This window comes from Cervus canadensis, chromosome 17, assembly GCF_019320065.1.
Source record: "Cervus canadensis isolate Bull #8, Minnesota chromosome 17, ASM1932006v1, whole genome shotgun sequence".
In the NCBI taxonomy this organism is placed as follows: domain Eukaryota; kingdom Metazoa; phylum Chordata; class Mammalia; order Artiodactyla; family Cervidae; genus Cervus; species Cervus canadensis.
In genome coordinates this window covers 26,531,247-26,555,503 of record NC_057402.1, presented here as the reverse complement: position 1 = coordinate 26,555,503, position 24,257 = coordinate 26,531,247, and the positions used below count along the sequence as shown (strand labels likewise).

Below are 24,257 nucleotides of genomic sequence, written 5' to 3'. Positions count from 1 at the left end.
GTAGAATGTTGTAGTCAGCTCTTAACCTGCAAAGCAAGACAGGTGTTCAGTAATCTTTGCAAGTAGATGAGTGAGAACTTCCCAGCAGAGAGCTCTGTAAGCAGTTGGAGGACAGCCATGGTATAGCTGCCTTGTGAAGGGAATCCTGGCTTTGAGCAAGATGTGGATTTGATGACCTCTGAGATCCTTCTGGCACTTAAGAGCCTTGCAGTCTGAGTAATGGTAAAGCATTTGAAATTAGGAAGTATTCCATAAATGCAAAGGAGAAATGTTATGCTTTGTTTATACCACTTCATTTCATTTTTTTCCTGGTTTTTAGTCTTGTTCTCTTTTTTCCCCCTTTTGAAGTGCATTAGTTACCATGGAAACAGTGATGTCATTGGAATTCATTGGTATGGTCAGAGTTTATTAATGTCTACAAAAATGTTTTGAAATTAAATAATTTCCTAAAACTCAAGGCTCCTTAGGGGAAGGAGAAGAAGAGCTATTAAATTCTCTGTTCTCTGCCTGAAATGATACCAACTTTGCCAAATTCTTGATTATGTCAGTATTTGTAGATAGACAGTTTTAAAAAATAATAATAATTTTTCAATCTTACACATTTTTAATGATGTACTGTGTCATTCTCATCCATTTTTGTTGCCTTTTGTAAGGAAAGCCCTTATAAATGTAAAAAAGCAGAAACATTGCTTTGCCAACAAAGGTCCATCTAGTCAAGGCTATGGTTTTTCCAGTAGTCATGTATGGATGTGAGAATTGGACTATAAAGAAAGCTGAGCCCCAAAGAATTGATGCTTTTGAACTGTGGTGTTGGAGAAGACTCTTGAGAGTCCCTTGGACTGCAAGGAAATCCAACCAGTCCATCCTAAAGGAAATCAGTCCTGACTGTTCATTGGAAGGACTGATGTTGAAGCTGAAACTCCAATACTTTGGCCACCTGATGGGAAGAGCTGACTCATTTGAAAAGACCCTGATGCTGGGAAAGACTGAAGACAGAAGGAGAAGGGGACAACAGAGGATGAGATGGTTGGATGGCGTCACCAACTCAATGGACATGAGTTTTAGTAAACTCCGGGAGTTAATGATGGACAGGGAGCCCTGGCATGCTGCAGTTCATGGAGTTGCAGAGTCGGACACAACTGAGCGACTGAACTGACTGACAAGGAAGGCCTAGATACCTCAATTTAGAGCCCTTCCCCTACTGTTTCAACTGTAAAGTCACAGGGATTTCACTACCCAGCCCTTTCTTCTTAGGTAGTCTTTCCAGATGCTGAAAAGTGTATTAAAGTATGTCATTGTTTAGTCGCTAAGTCATATCCGACTCTGTGCGATCCTATGGGCTATAGCCCGCCAGGCTCCTCTTTCCACGGAATTCTCCAGGCAAGAATACTGGAGTGGGTTGCCATAACCTTCCCCAGGGGATCTTCCCGACCCAGGGATTGAACCCGTGTCTCCTGTACTGGCAGGTGGATTCTTCACCCCGAGCCACCAGGGAAGCCCATATTAAAGTATTTTTCCTTTCTTATTCTTTCTATATATAAAGGGTCACTTAGTAATTTTAATTCAACAAATACTTATGTTTATTTATTCTACAAATATATATTTACTTACATTGAGTACCTTCTATAAGCAAAGTACTGTGGTAAACTTAATTGATGATTTTTTAAAAAAAGTGAGAATGAAGCCTTTTTCTTCAAGTACCTTATCATCTTGTAGACTAACTCCATTGTAGTGCAGGGGCCCTGAATTCTGAGGGACATGAGAATTCTTTCTTCTCTGGGCTATCAAGGAAAGTTTTCATGAGAAAGTCATGTTTGGCATTCTTTTTTTTTTTTTTTTTAAATGTTCCTGTAATTTTGTACATGCTGGTCCCTGGCCTGAAAAGCCATTGCCAGTTCATATTCATTTTTCAAATTCCTGCTCAGGCATACATCCTCTAGGAAGCTTTACCCAAGCTACCAGAAAAGGTTAATACTTCTTTCTCTGAACTACTTGAACATATATCTAGTTTGGCTCTTATTCCACTATCAGTCCCAACAGAAGAATCTGAGTTCTTAGAGGGCAAGAAACACACCTTAAATATCCTCAAATGTTCCTTCCGTGGTGTGTAATAGGCATATATATGCTTCCTACACTGACATTTGACCTGGGATATAATGCCATCCACAATCTGCTGTTCCCAGCTCAAGGCCGCTCTGACTGGCATTCTCTCTGCCCCAGGCAAACTGTTCATCTTTCACTTCTTTGTGATTTCCATAGTTTCTCTTCTCGTGGTCCTCAGCATGCTGTTTTCATATCTCAGAACCCTTACCCTCACTTCTCACTTGGTAAGCTGCTTTTTATCCTTTGGTGCTTAGATTAAATGGCTTTTTCTCTGGTGGACTTGCTCTGACCCTGTTAACGAGGTAAGCTCTTTCTAGTGTATGATTCAGTAATGCTCTGCTTCCCCTCTTGTAACTGTTTTCACATTCCGTCAGTGTTTTCACATTATAGCGCCGTACTGTCAACTCTGTGAGTACAGGGACCACTGACCTCCTACTGTGTCCACAACATATGAAAGTCACTCAGTAGTGTCTGACTCTTTGCGACCCCATGGACTGTAGCCTGCCAGGCTCCTCTGTCCATGGAATTCTCCAGCCCAGAGTCCTGGAGTGGGTAGCCATTCCCTTTTCCAGGGGATCTTCCCAACCCAGGGATCAAACCCAGGTCTCCCACATTGCAGGGAGATTCTTTACCACCCAAGCTACCAGGGAAGCCCCCAGAACCTATAGCTGCTCACTAAATTTATACTGAATGAATGAGCAGAGGAGGATTGTTATTAGTTTATCATGAGACTAGGGAAGGGACAGAATTCAGTCTGAAAAAAATTCAGGAAATAACTAGTGTTCAGGGTTATTCAGTTTGTCTATAGTTGAAGTAATACATTTGTATGTGTCTTTGCTAGCTAGGTTCAGGTTCCGTCAAACCTTAAATTCTAACTTAAAGAATTTGGACATTCTTCCTGAAATGTTTAGAGGCATTCATAATGAATGCTGGATAGGAAACAGGCAAAATTAGAATGGAACTTTAAAAGGAATTAATCTTGTGGAGATAAGTAGAATAGCAGCCAGGAGTGTGGAGGCAATAAGAAAGCATTAGCAATGGTCAGAGTCATTCACACTCCAGGTTGTGACCCACCAATGAGTCAGGAAATCAGTACAGTGAGAGATATAACCAAAGTTTTTAAACAGTATCAGGGTAAATTGCTCTTAGGAAGAGAAACTGTTATTTCATAGGGATATGGTCTCATTCATAAACACATATACATGTGTTTTTGTATTAGATCAAGATGTCAAATATTTCTCTTATAAGACAGTTTTAGTAAGTTGCAAAAACACTAGTGTAAGTGATAGGTAGTGAGGGTCTAATTTAGAATAATGGCAATGAAAATGAACAACATAATTGACATTTTGAAAGAAGAATAGACAGGCTTAGCAATTGATTACATAGGGTAGGGTGGTTAGGAAAAAAGTCAGAAATCAAAGGAATTTTGAGAGTTATGCCACCATTCATAAATGTACCAGAAGCTAGTTTTTTGCTCTCAGGATTACAGTGTACTAGAAATAAGAGATTAGATTCTCAGTCACAAATCCCTATCCTATTCTGTAAGGATTGTGATTTAAAAGTGTTTGGCAAGGATGAGACTGGTGTTGGCCTTTTTAGTACTATTCACATCCCATGATATATGTGACTGTCCCTTCTCCTCACTGTACCACATTTTTTTATTTATCTGTATAGTGGTAGCCTTTTAAACACAGATTTTTTTTAAAGTACATAGAGAGCTATATTTTCTAGGTATATCTTTTATGGTTGCAAGTTAAATTACTTTAGAAACTGTATTATAATGTTAAGGCAGTAGAGTGCAGCTTATAGAGACATTTTTACTTAGTAGTTTAGAAGAGTGAACTCAGGAGAGTGAATGCTAGGATTCAAATCCCAGATCTGTCACATTGTAGCAGTATGACCTGAGCGAATTACTTAATCTGTGCTTCAATTTTCTCGTTCATAATATAGGAATTATAATAGCATTTCCCTCAGAGGATTGAGGTGAAAAAAAATGAGGGCTTAGTACAGTGCTTGGTATAATCTAAACACTTGATGTCAACATAATGTTATATAATTAATGTTGCTTATTATTCATATCATGAAACATAAATTTACAATTCATACGTGTTTATGTATTGGCCAAGGTATTTTGACTGGTCTCTTTATTTGCTAATAAGAATGTTAAGAAAAAACTTTTTAAAATTTAGATGAATAGGGTCTTTGTGATCTCTTTATTTCTTGAGTATTTTTGTTGGCCCTAAATTGTTCTCTTCATATATTATTAAGTTTCTAAAGTTATTTAGCGCCTGAAATTCTGCATTACTTAAACTTTGCATTACTTAAATTTTGCATTATTTAATGTCAGCTAATTGCTGTCACAGATAGACCTCAAAATTTATAATGATGCACATTAGGTAAAAGTTTATTTCTTGCTTATATAACAATACTAGTATGTGAACAGATGAGCACGGTGTTTTTATTCCTCAAAGTCTTTTAGGCTTAAAGACCACTGCCATTTTAAAATCACCCTTGGGCCATCCTCATTTGAGCTAGCCAGAAGAGGAAGACAGCACAGACGTACGTCACGGGAGATTTTTATGGACGAGGCCTGGTTGTGGCACACATACTTCTATACTTCTGTGCCCATTGTCTTAACTAAAGCTCTGTTACGTTCCCACAGTCTTATTTCTCAAGGAGCCTGAGAGACATAGGATAGCTGTATGCTGACTATGAAAGACGAGAGTGGGTTTTGGTGAGCAGCTAGCTGTCTGTGCTGCTATTGACCTGGCAACAAATAAATTAAAGCTTAGTGCTGGGTACTGAACTTCTTTTTCCCTTTTAATTATTTTTGACAATTCTATTAATATAACTATTACAGCCTTGCAAATAGTTAATTATTTTATAAGAGAGAGATTGGAATTTTGCTTTTGCTGTGGTTTATTTTTTCTGCTGGTTTAAAACCAAGAATTAAGAATCCTACTGTGGTATGGAACTTTGTGGTATTTATTTGTAAGGGTTAATGATTATATTGTCTCCTAAGAAAAATTAGATGATCTTAGAGCCTAAAATAATTGATTCTTATCAATTTTTTTTTTCTTAAACAGAAGGCCCCATAAGTTGTTCTGAGTGATAAGGATCAAAATTGTAGTTCATTCTTTTTCTGGCAGTCACCATTCGTGGCAGTAGGTTATCCATTTGGACCAGGAGTTTCACATCTTCACCCTTGAATGCCTTCAAGAGTCGCGTGTTCTTTATATCTATCTTGGAGCTTTTTCAACATCTAGTTTGTCTTTTGGACCCTGAAAGTTCAATTTTAATACCTCAAGTCTACCTACCTTACAAAACAACTTAGAAATAGGTAACCTTACATGAAGATAGAGGTAAGTGACACATTTATTCTCTTCATCCTTGAGCATAATTTTTCCTCTATGATCATCAAGTTGTCTCACTTGATTCTCTGAAAAGTTTAATACCCTTGATGTACTTAGAGAGTCTTTCATCATTGGCTTTGAAGGCCTTGGAAGATGCTATTAGAATTCTTTCTAGGAACTCTATTAGTTTGCACATGATGTATCATATGTGGCTTCCTTCTTCACAACTGGATAATTTTTCCATTTTCAAAAAATGACTTTTCTTCAGTCACAACCTTTGTAAGACTGAGTAGATAGCATTCTGCATCTCAGCCACAGTTTTATCTTAGAGACTGAAGCTGTTTGCTCATTTTTGTCTTTCTCCAGTGGTCCATGTATGCTTTAAGTGGGAATGCTGTTCTATGTGATTTACATGAATTAACTAATCTAACCTTCACAATAACCCTGTGAGGTAATAACATTATTTTCCCCATTTTTCTTACGTGGGAACTGTAGTACAGAGATTAAACATTTCATATAAGGCTGCCTATCTGTTTATTTTCCCTCCCAGTTGGATTGCCCTCCGAGATTCGAAAACTTGCCCCAGACCCGCCAGTGAGAGGGTTTCCTGCTGTTTGGAAACTTCCTCTATTAAGACTCCCTTCCTGGGACTGATCTCCATTCCTAACTCTATTGTCTCTCTTTTTATCTTTTATATTTTGTCCTACCTCCTTTCAAAGACAATGGGCTGCTTTTCTGGGTGTCTGATGTCCTCTGCTAGCAATCAGAAGTTGTTTTGTGGAGTTTGCTCAGCGTTCAAATGATCTTTCGATGAATTTGTGGGGGAGAAAGTGGTCTCCCCGTCCTATTCCTCGCCATCTTAGTTCCCCACCTGCCTATCTGTTTAATGGGTCTCTGGGATCCTATTCTAAATGGTCTGCTTTCCAGAGTCTACATTCTTTAAAAAAAAAAAAATTGAAAATTTTATTAATTGAACCCAAACCCAAGATACCGGGATTAACCCAACTCTTAGGAAGAATAAAAAAAGACATTCTCTGGTGGCTCAGCTGGTAAAGAATCCACCTGCAATGTGGGAGACCTGGGTTCTATCCCTGGGTTGGTAAGATTCCCTGGAGAAGGGAACAGCTAACCACTCCAGTATTCTGGCCTGCAGAATTCCATGGGCTGTATAGTCCATGGGATCGCAAGGAGTCAGACACAACTGAGTGACTTTCACTCACTCAATCAGGTTACAGGCTGTAGAAGACAACAGCAGTAACTACACCAAATATTAATAAGAGTAAGAGGCTTTCTGGAAATGGACAATTTTCTGAAATGCTTGCTGAAACTCTTTGTTAAACACAGTGTATATTACTGGTTTTATGAGGGAGTTTAGATAGCCTTGCCAAGTGAAAAAGTCAAAAGGGCTGGGTGGGCCCAGCAGGAGCACTGGCAGATAAGGAGGGCTGAAGATTCAGCAAAGAAGGGCAGCCAGCAGATGATAGAGGCCCCCTGGATGCTTCCCCAGGCTTTTCGTGGCTTTCCTGTCTCAGGCAGCAGAAATCCTCTTGTGCTCCAGAACACTGTCCACAAGCTTGATTTTCACATGGTTGAAAATGAGAGGGGAACCGGTCAAATGAGAGTGCCCCTCATGAAGGCTGGCATTGAGCGAGCAGAGCAAGGACCCCGCAGAGTCTCTGATGAGATGGGCTGTGGTGAAGCACTTCCCATAAAGCGATAGTGGATTCAGGATATGCTTCCAGGCGGCCATGTAGATTTGTCCACAGAGGATAATGAGCAATACAGGCAGGATGGAGAAGGCCCCACAGAAGGAACAGATAATGTAAGAGATCTGAGAAGTATTCACCAGGCAAGCTGATATTTCTTCGTGAGCTTTAGCCTGCTGCCACAAGAGTGGTGGGATGGAGATGTGGATGGAAGTGGCCCAGATGATGGCAAGCCTGGCAGCCGCATGGCCCACTGTCGGGGTTTCCTGTACTCGGGGTATCAGTGATGGCCCAGTACCAGGATGGAGGCTTGGTACCATGTGATGTCAGAAGATGACCAGATGTCACATAGGAGGTGGCCAAAGCTCCAGATGTGGGTGGTTGTATATGTGATGCTGATGAACATGACCAAAATGGAAACTAAGAGGTCAGTCATGGCTAAGGAGCCAATGAAATAGTTGGCAGGGATGTAGAACTTCCTGGTCTTAGAGACAGCAGTAAGTACAAAGGCATTGGTAAAGAAGACGGCCAGAGAAATCTTGAGTGCTTGGAGTCCCTCTTTCCTAAGTCCCTGGAGTTTCTTTGGCATTTGGGAATCTCTTGGGAGCCTCCTGCAGAAGGCCTCCACTGACTGGTTTGAGGGGACATTCTAGGTGACTCTCTCTTTCCACAGACTTTCACACATACAGCTTCTTATTTCATAGTTGTCCTGCTGACAGAATAAAGTCATCCTTCTGTTTCACACTGGAGGGAATCAGCCATCAGAACAGACCAAGTGAAAAGACCTCAAAACTCGACTATTTAAGGAACACTGAGGTGACTACCAACCAGATTCTGCATTCTTAATTGCTATTTCTGTGAATTAGTTAGAGTTGAGGTTTATGTGGATATCATCAAATATCACAGGGTTAAGAAGATTAAGAAATAATTTAGCTTAAGTGGTTTGTGACCCATCTCATAGGTTGTTGTGGCAGTTAAATAAGATTACATGTGTAGTACTTAGCATAGGTCTTTCCTCATGACATTGTGAAGGGTAGCTCTGAATGTTACTGTTATAGTGGTAGATTTTAGAAATCCTTACAACCTCTCATTTTAGAATTCAAGGCTTGGAGAAGTTAAGTCGTACCTCATGGATCCAGAAGTAGTTGGTCCCTGAGAGAAGAATGATTGCAGGCCTTCCCCGCTCATTGCTCTGTCTATTGCCAAACTAATTTTGAAAGAAAAAAAAAAAGAACGCCAGTCTCATTTTTTAAAATTATAATATCTGTACACATGCTTTAAACTATACCAAAACCTGGTTCAAGGCTAAATGGAGAACTGAAAAGCACTTGTGAATCTAATCAATTTCAGTTATTATTATTCATTCTCTGTTTAACGGTGAGTTTTTCCTCTTCATTTTTTCTTAAATCATAGCTCTTTATCCTTGTGACAGGTTCCAGCCGGCAAGAATTTAACCTGATTGTAACCTTGAGAAATTGGATTATATACTAGCCTGAAAATCTTGCTTGTTACTTACTTGAGTCTAGGTTTAAAATGCCAAGAAGAAATTAAAACTGGAGTCTTCTGAGTCTGCTTAATTCAATACATTTAGACACAAAAATCCAGTATTTCAGGGCAATGTTGATATTTCAAGAGAGTCAATTTTTTAAAAGTTAATAAAAGAAGTGCCCTTCTGAGCCAGTGATGGATTAGAATCACGTAAGAAAAGCGTGCTAAAGGTTTGTGGTGGCTGATGTTAGGCAGGCATGTAGCATTTACTTTCTTTCAGCGAAACCAGCTGAGGTAAAAAGAAAAAAGGATCTTATACTTTGATGAGACATTAAAAAATGGTTGAGCATGCTCACAGCTGCGTCTCAGTAGTTTTATGTAAATTAAGCTGTGGCAAAGCGTCTGTTTTCTAATGTTTCTGTGATCAAAGGATACACAAAATAGCTCTACAGTAAACACAAACAGCTTAACAACATATAAAGTATTCACACAGTATAAAGCTTTTTGGAGGGTAAGGGGAGGGAGTGATCATGTGGATATGTATTCCTTCCTATTTAAGGAATTTTTATGAACAACATTGTAATATGGGTATTATAATCGTCTGTTTTATTACATTAGCTACCCCTGTTCAAAAATCATTAATTATAGAGCACTGCTCTTAAATGACTAGGGCAGTGTTTTCTAATCTTTTTAATACTGAAAGCTCTCTTTTAAATGTTCTCCCACCCAATCCCATTTTTTGAAAAAGTTGTTCAGCCACATAGTCTGTGTATCTTAGGAAGTAATTTGTTTTCTCTTTTCTAGTTAAATGATGTGTGTGTATCACTGTTGTGTGAACTTCTGAACAGAAAGCGATAACCACACATGAGTGTTTTCACACCCAGTTGGTGTAATTTCAACGAAAAGCAAATAAACCTGACAGTTTATCTGTCCTAATAGTCTTAAAGGTAAATGTTTCTCTTTTCTTCAATTTTTAAAAATATTCATAAATTACAGGCCCTGATAAAATGTTTTTTTTCTTTTTGCATTTTTAGGACCTTAGAGTAACACTTGATAGGAGAACAATCAAGATAAGTTCTACAGTTCAGCTTCAGTGGTCAACAGCAGCATTGTCCAATAGAAATATAATTCAAACCACACGTGTAATTTTAAAGTTTTTAGTAGCCATATTTTTAAAAATGGAAAAAAAAACAGGTGGAGTTAAATTTATTTATATATTTATCTTTTAAATTTTTATCGGAGTATAGTTGATGTACAATGTTGTGTTAGTTTAAGGTGTACAGTGAAGTGATTCAGTTAAACAGATACATACATATACGTCTGTATGTACTCTTTTTCAAAAAATTTATTTTTAATTGAAAGAATTGCTTTGCAGTACTGTATGCACTCTTTTTTAAGACTCTTTTCCCATATAGTCTGTTACAGACTGTTTAGAGTTCCCTGTTCTACACAATAGGTTCTAATTATTAGTTATCTATTTCATATATGCTGGTATGTGTATGTCAACCTCTGTCTCCCAGTTTTTCCCTCCCCCTGCCATCCTCTGGTAACCATAAGCTTGTTTTCTACATCAGTGACTATTTCTGCTTTGTAAAAAAGTTCATTTTTACACTTATTCCGCATATAATCAATATCATATGATATTTGTTTTTCTGTGTCTGACTTCACTTAGTATGACCATGTCTAGCTCCATGCATGTTGCTGCAGATGGCACGATTTTGTTCTTTTTTATGACCGTAATATTCCACTGTTCTGTATGTACCACATTTTCTTTATCTGTTCCTTTGGTGATGGACATTTAAGTTGCTTCCATGTCCTGGCTATTGTAAATAGCTCTGCATTGAACTTTGGGGTGCTTGTATCTTTTCAAATTATGGTTTTCTCTGGGGATATGCCTAAGAGTGGGATTGCTGGTTCTATTTTTAGTTTCTAAAGGCCCCTCCATACTGTTTTCCATGTGGTTTTACCAGTTTACTTTCCCACCAACAGTGTAGGAGGGTTCCTTTTTCTCCATACCTTCTCTAGCATTTGTTATTTGTAGATTTTTTGATGGTGGCCATTCTGATGTGCTGCAGTGCATGGGGTTGCAAAAGTCTGTGGGGTTGCAAAGGTTAGGACACGACTTAGTGACTGAACGACAACATTCTGACCAATGTGAGGTGATACTTCATTGTAGTTTTGATTTGCATTTCTCTAATGATTAGTGTTGTGAGCATCTCTTCATGTGCTTTTTGGCCATCTGTAATGTCTTCTTTGGAGAAATGTCTATTTCAATCTTCTGCTCTTTTTTTGGATTGAATTGTTTTTTTTTTTTTTTTATATTGAGCTGCATGAGCTGTTTGTATATTTTGGAGATTAATCCCTTGTCAGTTGGAAGTTAGTTTTAAAATATAGTTAACTCAGTATATTGAAAATACTGTCAACATGAAGTCAATATAAAACTTGAGAATCAAACAAAACGGGATGCCATTTAAACATACTAGGAACTCTGGCAATTCAGTAAGAAAAAAACCCACATAATCAATGGAAAAAATAGAGAAGAGGCCTGAGCAGTACAGAGCAGAATATACAAATGACTAATAATCATAGAAAAATATGCTTAGCTTCACTAGTAATTTTGACAACACAAAACCACAGTGCAAAGGAGAGCTGGGCATAGCATCAGAAAGAATAAGAACAGACTAGAATACATCTGCACCTCTGTAAGTTTCTGTCACCACCTCTGACCACAGGAAACCTCTAGAGGATAAGGCCTGAGGCTACACTTACTCTTTCCAAATGTCATCCCACTTTACCTTTGGTGAAATTTAACCAGGAGCCATACAAGGAAGGAGATTCTGGGAAATACAGTTCCTAGTACAAACAGCTTGACACTGGAACAATCCAACACAACAAGATACTACTATATACTTACCATACCTGCCCAAATGAAAGAAGCCTGTTGATATCAAATGTTGGTGAAGCTGTGGCACAGAACTGGTATTGTATGAGAATATAAATTGGTTCACTGATGGTGGGAGTATAAATTGGTAGAACTTTATTGGAAAACTGGCTTTTTTTTTTTTTAAACTGATGTTAAATATGCGTAACCTAATATCCAGCAAAAAAGAAAACATGTATTAAAACATTAGTAGAATCACTGTTTAATAATAGCCAAAATCTGGAAACAGCACAGATGATCCAACGAGAAAATGAGTAACTGTGATATAGTCATCATGGACTCTTAGGACTCCATGAAAATGAACTGCAGATGTATGTGATTTAGCTGGATGCATCATACAGACACAAAGGAGTATATTGCATGATTACATTCATATCAAGTTCAAAACTAGACAAAATTTATGGTATTAGAAATCAGGCTGTTAGTTTATACCTTTGGCAACCTGTTTTGGAGAGTATAGAGGGAGACTTCTAGGGTGCTGGCTAGATTTTATTAACAGTGTCATGGTAACATGGGCCTACTTTATGATAAGTCCATTCAGTCATGCACTTACGATTTGTGTGCTTTCTGTGTGTATTCATGATACACTTCAATGAAAAAAGGTTAAAGAATAACTTGTAAACTTTAAAACATTATTGACATATTTTACCTTCTTTTACTTGTACTAAGTCTTTGGTTTCCAGCGTGTGTTTTATACTTAACAGCACATCTCAAATCATACTAGCCGCATTTCAAACGCTTAGCAGCCACATGTGAACTAGTGGATACCTTATGAGACATTAAGGGTCTAACACCCCACCATTTCAGAGCTTCTCTGGGTTTAGGTTTTTCTTTCAGTTCTTTCCTGGGAATGTCATGTGGAAAGAATAGGGGATTATTCTTCCTGAATTATTAATTTTACTCATATTAATTTTACTGCTACCTCTCTTTTTATGGAATATTTTCTATTTAAAACAGATGGTTGGTTTTGTGTGCAGGTTCACAAGATGCCCAGTAAGCCATCATTTTGGATATTTGTTCTTACTGCTTTCTTGGCCGCTCTTCACATGATCACCTTTTTTTAAAAGCAAACATTTTGTTGATGTCCAATATACATATGAAAAAGGCATGTATTGTAGGTATATATTGCTCAGTGCATTTTTGCAGAGTGAATACACCCATTGTTTGTGTTCAAGAAACACAACATCACCCTTACCCCAGAAGCTTCTGCCTTGAGCCACCTCCTGATCACTGCCCCCAAAGCAGAATCCAAATTATAACACTATTGGTTAGTTTTACGTGTCTTTGAACTTTATATAAATGGAATAATAAGTATATACTTTTGTGTGGCTTCTTTTGCTTCAAATTATGTTTGAGAGATTCACTCATACTGTGGACTGTAGCTAAAGTTCTTTCTTTCTCATTGCTGTGTAGCATTCCGTTGTATGTTAGTCACTCAGTTGTGTCTGACTCTTTGCGACCCCGTGGACTGTAGTCTGCCAGGCTCCTCTGTCCATGGGATTTCCCAGGCAAGAATACTAGAGTGGGTTGCCATTTCCTTCTCCAGGGGATATTCCCGACCCAGGGATTGAACCTGGGTCTCCCACATTGCAGGCAGATTCTGTATCATCTGAGCCACCAGGGAAGCCCTTTCCATTATATGAATACACCACAATTTATCTGTCCATTTTACTGTTAATGGACATTTAGGTAGTTTTTCATTTTTGGATAATTAGTTATGAACACTTTTATGCATGTCTTTTGGTAACTGTTATGTCCACTTTTTTTAACATATAACAGAATGGAAATACTGTGCCACAGTATAGGCATACATTAGTTTAAGTTGGTAACTACCAGTTCTCCAAAATGGTGTACCACTTTGCACTCAGCTGAAGCTATGGGTTTTAGTTGTTGTATGTCATCATCAACATTTGATATTTGGGTTTTTAACTTTTTGTAGGCAGGGGGGTTGTTGTAGTCATAGGACCTTTTTCTGTTCTAATCAGGTCTTAAGCATAAATGCATGATATTTCATTGTGATTCTAATTTGCATTTCCATGATGATAATTAAAATTGAATACTTTTCCTTGTGTTTGTTTGTCTTTGATTATCTTTTTTTATGAAGTGCCTTTTAAGTCTCTTGCTCATTTCTCTGTTGTATTGCCTTATTTCTTCTTATTGATTTGCAGGAGTTCTTTATATATTCTAGATAAAAGTCCTTTGTTATATATGTATATTATAGCTGCTATCTCTTGCTCTATAGGTGCCCTTTTTACTCTTAATTATGTCTTCTGATAAGTTATTAATTTTAATGTAGTCCAGTTTAGCAAAAAATTTTCATTTATGTTTAGTGCTTCTTTGTGTCCTGCTAAAAAAATCTTTCCCTGCATCCAAGGTTTTAAGTATATTCTGCTGTCTTCTTCCAAATATGTTATTGTTTTATCTTTCATATTAGCTCTACAGTCCATCTGGAATTACTTTTTGTGCATGGTGTGAGATAGAGGGTTAAGATTTCTTATTTTCTATATGGATGTCCAATTAACATTGCAGCACTGTGTCATCTCCATTATAAATTAGTGACTTTCATTTATGAGTCTGTTCTGGGCTGTCTGTTCTGTTCCATTACTATACAGCATTTTTTTTTTAAAGAAATGTGGTATTTGTGTGGGAAGTTTTTAATTGAGGAAATTCTAGAGTTAAGAGGAGTTACTTTGTTCAAAATAACTTAGGAAGCAGTATTAGGCATTTGTCCTTTAACTAGAAGAAGAATATCAGTAATAGAGCCAAGCTTAGGTATCACAGTCTCTTAATTTCAAACATATAAAAGGTTATCTCTAAATTGTTTTGATGGTACATTCTTATGAATAAGTGATGTTTGAAAGTATATATAGTTATATATATACACATATATAGAGGTAGATTCTATTATGTATACTATGTAGAGATATAAATTATATAAAAATATGTTATATGTACCTATATATAGATGCTATAAGGCATACTATATATAGGCAATATTATAAATTATATGTATCTATATGTAGTACACATTTATTAATGTTATTTCCATTGTAACACATGGAAAAGTTGGGATTGAAAAGGAAATCATAAGGAAGAAATAGAAATTCTAGTACTTTCTTCCTACACCTTTCTGTCAGCCAGTATGGGCTGGATTATGTGTACTAACAACCCTCAAATTTCAGTGGCTTAAAACAACATGAGTTTATTTTTCTCATGCTACACGACCATACAGTTTGGCTTTAACACTCGTCTGCATTGTTCTTACTCTGGCACCCAGATGGATTGAGCAGCCACTTTCTGGAAGCTTGCTTGTCCCAGGGAGAGAGGGAAACATAATGGGGAATTAGCAGTTAAAGCCTCTGCCTGGATGTGACACATGTCACTTCAACTCACATTTCATTGCCAGAACAAGATACATGTCCTCATCTAATTCAAAGAAGACAAACACTAACTTTGTTTCCAGGAGAAGAATCCAGTGAAGAAAAGAACTGTGCAGGGTCAAAACTAGAGTATTTTCAGATCAGTTCAGTCACTCAGTGGTGTTTGACTCTTTGTGACCCCATGAACTGCACCTCGCCAGGCCTCCCTGTCCATCACCAACTCCCAGAGTTTACTCAAACTCATGTCCATTGAGTTGGTGATGCCATCCAACCATCTCATCCTCTGTCGGCCCCTTCTCCTCCTGTCTTCAGTCTTTCCCAGTATCAGTCTTTTCAAATGAGTCAGTTCTTCGCATCAGGTGGCCAAAGTATTGGAGTTTCAGCTTCAGCATCAGTCCTTCCAATGAATAGTCAGGACTGATTTCCTTTAGGATGGACTGGTTGGATTTTCTTGCAGTCGAAGGGACTCTCAAGAGTCTTCTCCAACACCACAGTTCAAAAGCATCAATTCTTTGGGGCCCAGCTTTCTTTATAGTCCACCTCTCACATCCATACATGACTACTGGAAAAACCATGGCTTTGACTAGACAGACCTTTGTTGGCAAAATAACATCTCTGCTTTTTAATATGCTGTCTAGGTTGGTCATAAGTTTTCTAACAAGGAGCAAGCGTCTTTTAATTTCATGGCTGCAATCACCATCTGCAGTGATTTTGGAGCCCCCCAAAATAAAGTCTGTCACTGTTTCCACAGTTTCCCCATCTATTTGCCATGAAGTGATGGGATCAGATGCCATGATCTTTGTTTTCTAAATGTTGAGCTTTAAGCCAACTTTTTCACTCTCCTCTTTTACTATCATCAAGAAGCTCTTTAGTTCTTCTTCATCCAGCTTGTGCTTTATCCAGCCCAGCATTTCTCATGATGTACTCTGCATTTAAGTTAAGTAAGCAGGGTGACAATAAACAGCCTTAATGTACTCCTTTCCCAATTTGGAACCAGTCTGTTGTTCCATGTTCAGTTCTAACTGTTGCTTCTTGACCTGCATACAGATTTCTCAGGAGGCAGGTCAGGTGGTCTGATATTCCCATCTCTTTCAGAATTTTCCATAGTTTGTGGTGATCCACACAGTCAAAGGCTTTGGCATAGTCAATAAAGCAGAAGCAGATGTTTTTCTGGAACTCTCTTGCTTTTTCATTGATCCAACGGATGTTGGCAATTTGATCTCTAAAAAGCTGCCTTTTCTAAATCCAGCTTGAACATCTGGAAGTCCACAGTTCACCTACTGTTGAAGCCCAGCTTGGAGAATTTTGAGCATTACTTTGCTAGCGTGTGAGATGAGTGCAATTGTGCGGTAGTTTGAACATTCTTTGGCATTGCCTTTCTTTGGGATTGGAGTGAAAACTGACCTTTTCCCCTCCTGTTGCCACTGAGTTTTCCAAATTTGATGGCATATTGAGTGCAGCACTTTCATAGCATCATCTTTTAGGATTTGAAATAGCTCAACTGGAATTCCATCACCTCCACTAGCTTTGTTCATAGTGATGCTTCCTAAGTCCCACTTGACTTCACATTCCAGGATGTCTGGCTCTAGGTGAGTGATCGCACCATTATGATTATCTGGGTCGTGAAGATCTTTTTGTATAGTTCTGTGTATTCTTGCCACCTCTTCTTAATATCTTCTGCTTCTGTTAGGTTCATATCATTTCTGTCCTTTAGTGTGCTCATCTTTGCAGGAAATGTTCCCTTGGTATCTCTGATTTTCTTGAAGAGATCTCTGGTCTTTCCCATTCTATTGTTTTCCTCTATTTCTTTGCATTGGTCACTGAAGAAGGCATTCTTATCTCTCCTTGCTGTTCTTTGGAACTGTGCATTCAAATGGGTATACTTTTCCTTTTCTCCTTGGCCTTTCGCTGAAAACTGTCACCTACTGGATTGGTATTTTTCAAAGAAATAAACATACAAAGAAAAATCCTTTTAGTTTTTCTATTCCATGTTATTTTTTAAAGCCTTCGGTCTTGAGAAATGAGTCTCCTGCAATTATAAGCATAGCAGTCTCTCTTGCTTAAACTGTCAGTGGCATCTCTGCACTCATACAACCTACATACCTACCATGGCCTGCAGACCCTGCCTCTCAAGGCTCATCTCGCACCACTCACCCCATACCTCAGCCCTGCTGCCTTTCAGTTCCTTGAAGTAGACATGCTTCTACTTCTTTTTTGAGTGTGTTTCCTCCCTTTTCCTTGTTTTTAACCTGCTTATTCTTTAACTGTTGGATCAGTGTATCAAACATTTCCCCACTCTGTGACTTCCATAGTAGATAGAGTCCTCTCTTTTCTACAGTCTCGTAATACTCTGTACTTTGCTTCTAGAGAAACTGTTCTAGTTTTTAAAATGAATTTTTGCACTAATTATTCAATCTGTTTCTCCAGTTAGCGTGCAAGCTCCAAGTCTGTTTTGCTCACTACTCTGGGCTGCTTCTTGTGTTTAGCCTAGTTATTGGCATATTATAGCATAGCATTAAATCCTGAGTTTGATTACAATTTTATGTCTGTGACATTTATGTAGTCTATACAGGGAATGTGTGAGACATTTATACAGTCCATAGCAAATGATTTAATAATAAGTTAATCACAGACAAACTGCAAATATACTCTTGCTCCATGTCTCTATATCTTGGAGAGCCTAAGAGTTTCCAGAGAAGGAATACATTTCACATTCTCTCTGAATTAGAATATACCCTTCTTTAAATTTTCATGTTGCATTTTTCTTTCTTCTCCTTCTTGAGAGATTATTTTATTTATATTATTTTTATAAATATATATAATTTTATTTATATAAAATTTTATTTTGTAAAAGTGTATAGTTTTATTTATATTTACATTTATGAAAACCTTACAGTTAGGGGATATATACATTCAAGGTAAATGGTAGTAAGACAGCTCAAGTAATGAGTATATTATGTAGACATAGTGAATAAAATAAGCTGTGTGATATTTAGCTGGGTTTTCCTTAGCTTTTGAAGATGGCATTGAATTACCAAAACATGTTATGATTTATTTTTTGTGACACTTTCCATCAGCGAAAGGGCATATAATGCATGGAAAATGCTTAGCTACAGATTTACATCCCTCACTATTTGTCTTCATTTACATACGTGGTAGTAAACTTTAGTCTTTCCTGTTTCTCTTTTCAGAAAGAATAACACATTTGATCACCTTCTTGTTGATATATTTAATTGTGGACTATCAGTGCTATTCTTCATTTAAAATGCAAATGTTCTAATAGAGATATCTCCCATAACGATAAGTGTATTGGTGGGATTGGTAGGATGATATGGACATTGTTACCTGTAAGCCAATTGTTTTCTCCATTTTTACTCTAGAAGACAACCAGGCTTCCCATAAATAAGGAGTAAGATTAGAAGGATCATAAATAGAGCCTGTCTGTTTATTCAGCTAATGTTTATGAAATATCTCTTTTGAAGCTGGGGAAACTCAGAAAGAAATGAACACTTTGTATATAGCTTTAAATTTTTATTTTAAATGATAACATTTTGATAAGAGCTGAGTTTCAGTCTTCTGCTGACTGTGTCAGTTTTCTCACCTATAGAAAGGATATGCTAACAACCCATCTTATAAAGTTCTGTAAAGAGACAGTAAGATAGTGCATATATAGCCCTTATCCCAAGGCCTGACCTAGAATAAGTACTCAGTATATGTTGCTGGGAATGATTGAGGGCAGAAGGAGAAGAGGGCGTCAGAGGATGAGATGGCTATATGACATCACGGATGCAATGGACATGAACTTGGGCAAACTTTGGGAGATGGTGAGGGACAGGAAGGCCTGGCATGCTGCACTCCATGGGGTCAGAAAAAGGTGGACACGACTGGGCGACTGAACAATAACAATGTATGTTACCTGTTGTCTACTGTGAGGCTTTGTCCACAGTTAGCCTCTTTTTTTTTTCACAGTTAGCCTCTTAACCGTGTCTTTTCTTTTGTTTGTTTCCTGCTTATTTTTTCCATGTTGACCTCAAAGGAAAATTCTAAAACAGATCTGGCTGTGTATCACTGCCTCTTCAGTGCCATCTCTGTTGTTTCAAGAATAAAGTCTCAAATACATGGACAGCATTTGGCACCTTACCATCTCTTGGCATCTTACCACCTTGACCTTTCTACCAAACTAACTTCTGCCTTGTCACCTTTACGGGCCTGCAGCCAAAATAGGCCCTGCGAATCAAAATTCACTGCCTTGGCTTCTGCCCTTTTCTTCTGCCTAGAATTCCTGCTGTAGGCCTCAACCCCTCTTCTTACACTCAACCTGAAGAAACAGTTCTCTGTGGGAAACTCAGAGATCCCTCTTATTCTTCCAAAACAGAATTTTTGATCCCCATCATGTATAATTTTTTAGCACCCATCTCATTACTCGAGTTAATGGCATCTGTCTTGCTCTCCCACTAGCTTGAGTTGCTTGAGAGCAGAGACCATTACTTATGCATCATAGTATCTCTGGAACCTAGTAGGCACACAGTAGAAGCTTGTTGAAATAACGGATTGAAATTCGGTTTAATTTTGTTTTGATTTCAATGTGTCTTTATTATTCTAGGTTCTGGGCCTTGTCCAAAATATGAGTGTTTTCCAGTGTCCAAAATGTAAACACAAAACTCATATTTTTGGTGCTGATGGTGCAAGGAGACTAGCACGGACCCTTGACCTTGATATTCTAGGTAAGACCACCAGATATTCTTTTGCAAAGGAACTAGCATGGTGATGAAGATCGTCTCAGAATGATGAAATGCTTTTGGCTTTGTGTTTTGAATTAAGTCAGTATAGTGCACTTCTCTGTGTTACCCTTTCTTTGGCTTTTTGTGATACTTCATTAGTGGAACACATTTTGAATAGGGGGTTTGTTCTGCCAGTTATAACTCTTGCTATAGATGAAAACTGCCCATAACCTGAATTTGCAAAGAAAGTTTTGTGGTTTGAGTACTCTGATTTGAAGTCCACATTTTAAATAATGGTCATCAGTTTGTTTGCTAAGTTGGAAAGACATCTGTTAGTATAAGCAGAAAGTGAAGGTGAAAGTCGCTCAGTGTCCAACTCTTTGCGACTGCATGGACTGTATACAGCCCATGGAATTCTCCAGGCCAGAATACTGGAGTGGGTAGCTCTTCCCTTCTCCAGGGGATTTTCCCAACCCAGGGATCAAACCGAGGTCTCCTGCATTGCAGGTGGATTCTTTATTAGCTGAGCCACAAGGGAAGTCCAAGAATACTGGAGTGAATGGATAGCCTATCCCTTCTCCAGCGGATTTTCTCGACCCAAAATTGAAATAGGGTCTCCTGCATTGTAGGCAGATTCTTTACCAGCTGAGCAGATGTATATAGAAATACCTATTTCATATGTTGTGGCAGTCTTTGGAAGTGTCAGTTCTTGATGAGCATGAAGAAATGCCTTCCTGATCAGTTCTGAATGTATAAGTCCTCTGCTCTAGAAAAAATGGTATTTACTGTTTTCTGTAATCTTTTTATGCCGTATCTATGAAGTATGGCACCTGAAACTTACCTTGTCTATACTGTTCATGTTACTGAATTGAAGAATTAATTAGTAATTGAAGGAGAAGTCAAATCATGTGTTAAAGGAGCAAAACACAGATTTTAGATAAAATATTTTTTAAAAAAAATCCACAAGCCAACTTAATGGACTTTTTAGGGAACATGTTTTGATATTCTGCATATGAGGTTCTGTTCTGGGTAAAGGCAGATGTTAGGTACTAAATAATAGAGGCATAGAGTGAATTATATGTTTTAGGTAGTTAACAATTAAGATTCCTTAGAGATCAAGGAATTAAAAACATTCTTTATTATAATTAGGTTTCTAAAAGTTGATGTTAAATGTATTATTGTTTTTATGCGTTTGTACTATAGTAGCTACCACAGTACCAGGTGAATACTAATGATATATTTTGATACATTTTTATAATTAAAGATACTAATTTTATTCTGCAACTGTTTCTCATTTAACTAACCTAGGAAGTTCAGTTTCCCAAATCTGCATAATAACATAGCAGATTGACATTCACTTATATAATAAAGTAAATGTGTAATTATAATGGCATTATTGAATTATGCTGACAGTATTATAATTCCCTAATTTATGAACGGGTGGTATGATTTTATAAGTCAATTATTTAGGACTTGAAACATGTCTCCTAGAGGAACAATCTACATATGGAAGTTACATTTTAACCAACAGCTCACAAATGTATGCATGCATGCTGAGTCGCCTCAGTCGAGTCTGACTCTTTGTGCCCCTATGGACTGTAGCCCACCTATGGACTGTAGCCCGCCAGGCTCCTCTGTCCGTGGGATTCTCCAGGTAAGAATGCTGGAGTTGCCATGTTGCCAGTGGCAACTCCAGTATTGGAGCTGCCAAAGCTGGAGGGTTGCCATGCCCACCTCCAGGGGATCTTCCCGACCCAGGGATCGAACCTGCATCTCGTATGTCTCCCGCATTGGCAGGCGGGTTCTTTACTACTCACACCACCTGGGAAGCCCTGCAAATCAAATGTATAGTTACCCTAAAAATATATCAGAAACACTGACTACTGATCACAGAAACTCGGCTAGTGCTATAGACTGTTGTATCTCAAACTCTTACAGGAAAAATAATTTAGAGTTCTGACGTAGAGCACATCTGCCTTTAATGTGATCGTGGGGCCCAGAGGGCTCTCCCATGAACTGGGACAGGCGCTCTGATGATGAAGAGGGTGGAACTGGGAACAAGGAACTGAAATCAGGGAAAGAGCTCTCACACCTGTGACCTTCTGGCTGGGTGACACTCCTAGGACTCTTATTTGTCCTTTACTGACTTGTTGTCTCTTATTTTCATCTAGGTAGCTGTGTTTCAAATGATTATTTGGTAAAATGTCTCTTCAGAATTTTATGAATATTCAGCTTGTGATGGTTTTTGTTAGTGTCTCAGTCATGTCTGACTCTTTGTGACCCTGTGAACTATAGCCCTCCAGGCTCCTCTGTCCGTAGGATTTCCCAGGCAGGAATACTAGAGTAGATTGCTATTTCATTCTTCAGGGGATCTTGCCAACCCAGGGATTGAAGCTACTTGGAAGGTGGATTCTTTTTCTTTTTTTTAAATTAATTTATTTTAACTGGAGGATAATTACTTTACAATATTGTGATGATTTTTGCCACACATCAACATGAATCGGCCACAGGTATACCTATGTCCCCCCAGACCTGAACCCCCCTCCCTACCTCCCTCCCCACCCTGTCCCTCTGGGCAGGTGGATTCTTTATCACCGAGCTATCTGGGAAGTCCGTGTTCAGCTACAGGGACAGTTTATACTTAGTAATTAAGGTCTCAGATCATGTCACAGAAACCTCTTTAACTTATGTCTCTGAAATGTGCTTCCTTCGGCCCTAACCCCTCAAAAGTACTTTTCAAGGCCAGACTGAACCTCGGCAACTCTCATCACCTTTACTGCATTTTAATTTTCTCAGCTGTTAGTCCCCTGCGGCTCTCACTGTGCCATCTACTTCCTAACAAGGTTTTCCTCTGTCTTGTTCTCCTCTTCTGCGGACTGTGAGTCTCTGGAGGGCAGAAATGATGTCACTAGCTGACTCATTGGAAAAGACCCTGATGCTGGGAAAGATTGAGGACAGGAGGAAAAGGGGGTGACAGAATGAGATGGTTGGATGGCATCACTGACTCAATGGACTTGCGTTTGAACAAACTCTGGGAGATAGTGAAGGATAGGGAAACCTGGCGTGCTGCAGTTCATGGGGTTGCAAAGAGTCAGACATGACAAGCACTGAACAACAGTGAACAAGGTGTTCTATATAATGGAGATGATTTTACTTTTTTCTTCTATTACTGTGGTAGATATGAAAGCATTCAGGATTCTTTACTATATACTGGCAGTTCATAAATCAAGAGAAAAAACTTTGGGGGTTTCTAAATATTTTCTGTAACATATCTTCCCCTGCTTCCCCCATGACAGCTTCTTATAGTCTAAAGTTGATCTATAGAATAGACACCCAATTTACTGAAAAACTAGTCTTTACATGGTTACTGAAATATTCATGCATTTTTGTCTATTGAACATTTACAGAAGAGAGTTGGCTAAGATCTCAAAATATGATGATAAGAGGCACATGAAATAACTGTTACTCTATATACTTCATAATATAAATTGTGGTAGGTTTGTAACTTTGTAGCACATTCTTCTTCTGCATTATTTACATTGAATGGCATGGTACTGAATGAATATTTTGTGTAAAACATACATACACACATGTTTCAATAACCTTTGCATGGACTTGAAGTGGTTCTAAGAATGCTGAGCAGCATGAAAGTCAACTCTTCTACTCCATTTACTGCATTTTAAATCTCAGCTTTATTTGTGATGGTGTGGTAGAAAGAATCCATTGGATGATGGATCAGAGCATTTTTCCTCTGAATTCTACTACCTAATGTATCCTCAGGAAAGACACACATATACAAGTCTGTATATTGGAGGTTCTTATTATTTCCTGAGAGCTCATCAAGTTCACAAGTTATGTATAGTGCTGTATCGATTGATATGTATTAAAAGAAAAATAATTCTATCTGGTAAAGAGGCAGATAGTTGAACTAACAAGTCTGTCCTGCTTTTTAACAGTTCTCTGCTCACCCATCTGCCACTATCAAGAAGATTATTCTGTTGTGCTTTTTAAAAACTATGTTGCCTCGACATCTTTCCTTTTCATTTTCCTCTTATTTTGTGGCAAGATACACCTATATCAGTTATTGGAGAAAAATTGACAAATATCTTCCAGGTCATTTTTGCTGGAAGACCTCCAGCAAAGAATAAATCAGAGATCTTATTCCTTGATTGACTGCCACACTGCTTTCAAATATAATCATAGTATTACCCTCAAATGGAATATTTTGTCCTTAAGTTTCATTTGAAATCTGTTTTTCAGAAATTTAGCAATTTGAGGATAGTCATAACTCAGGTTGATTTGAATCAATTTGTTTCTGCAGTTCAAAGAGTAAAATTTCAAATGCCTGTATAAGCTTTTGTGGTACTAATGGTTATCTGGTGGACTCTTTTAGGAGACATCCCCTTACATCTTAACATAAGGGAAGCCTCAGATACAGGCCAGCCAATTGTGTTTTCACAGCCTGAAAGTGATGAGGTAAGTTATATTTATAAATATTAGTTATATTTATAAATATTTATTTTAATTTCTTTTAGGATATATACTTTTTGATATAAAGAAAGAAG

At 38.0% G+C, this 24,257-nt stretch overlaps 1 protein-coding gene and 1 pseudogene across 3 annotated transcripts in view; one reads left to right on the top strand and one right to left on the bottom strand.

The window, feature by feature from the left end:
• The window catches only part of NUBPL (nucleotide binding protein like), a 229,357-nt gene that overhangs the window by 192,310 nt on the left and 12,790 nt on the right, over positions 1-24,257 (top strand). For all 3 annotated transcript variants that reach the window (XM_043490248.1, XM_043490249.1, XM_043490250.1), the window contains exons 9-10: positions 19,575-19,695; positions 24,086-24,168. In XM_043490248.1, the coding sequence (XP_043346183.1) occupies positions 19,575-19,695; positions 24,086-24,168 (204 nt within the window). The remainder of the gene's footprint in view (positions 1-19,574; positions 19,696-24,085; positions 24,169-24,257) is intronic.
• Positions 6,727-8,293, bottom strand: LOC122419770 (annotated as a pseudogene).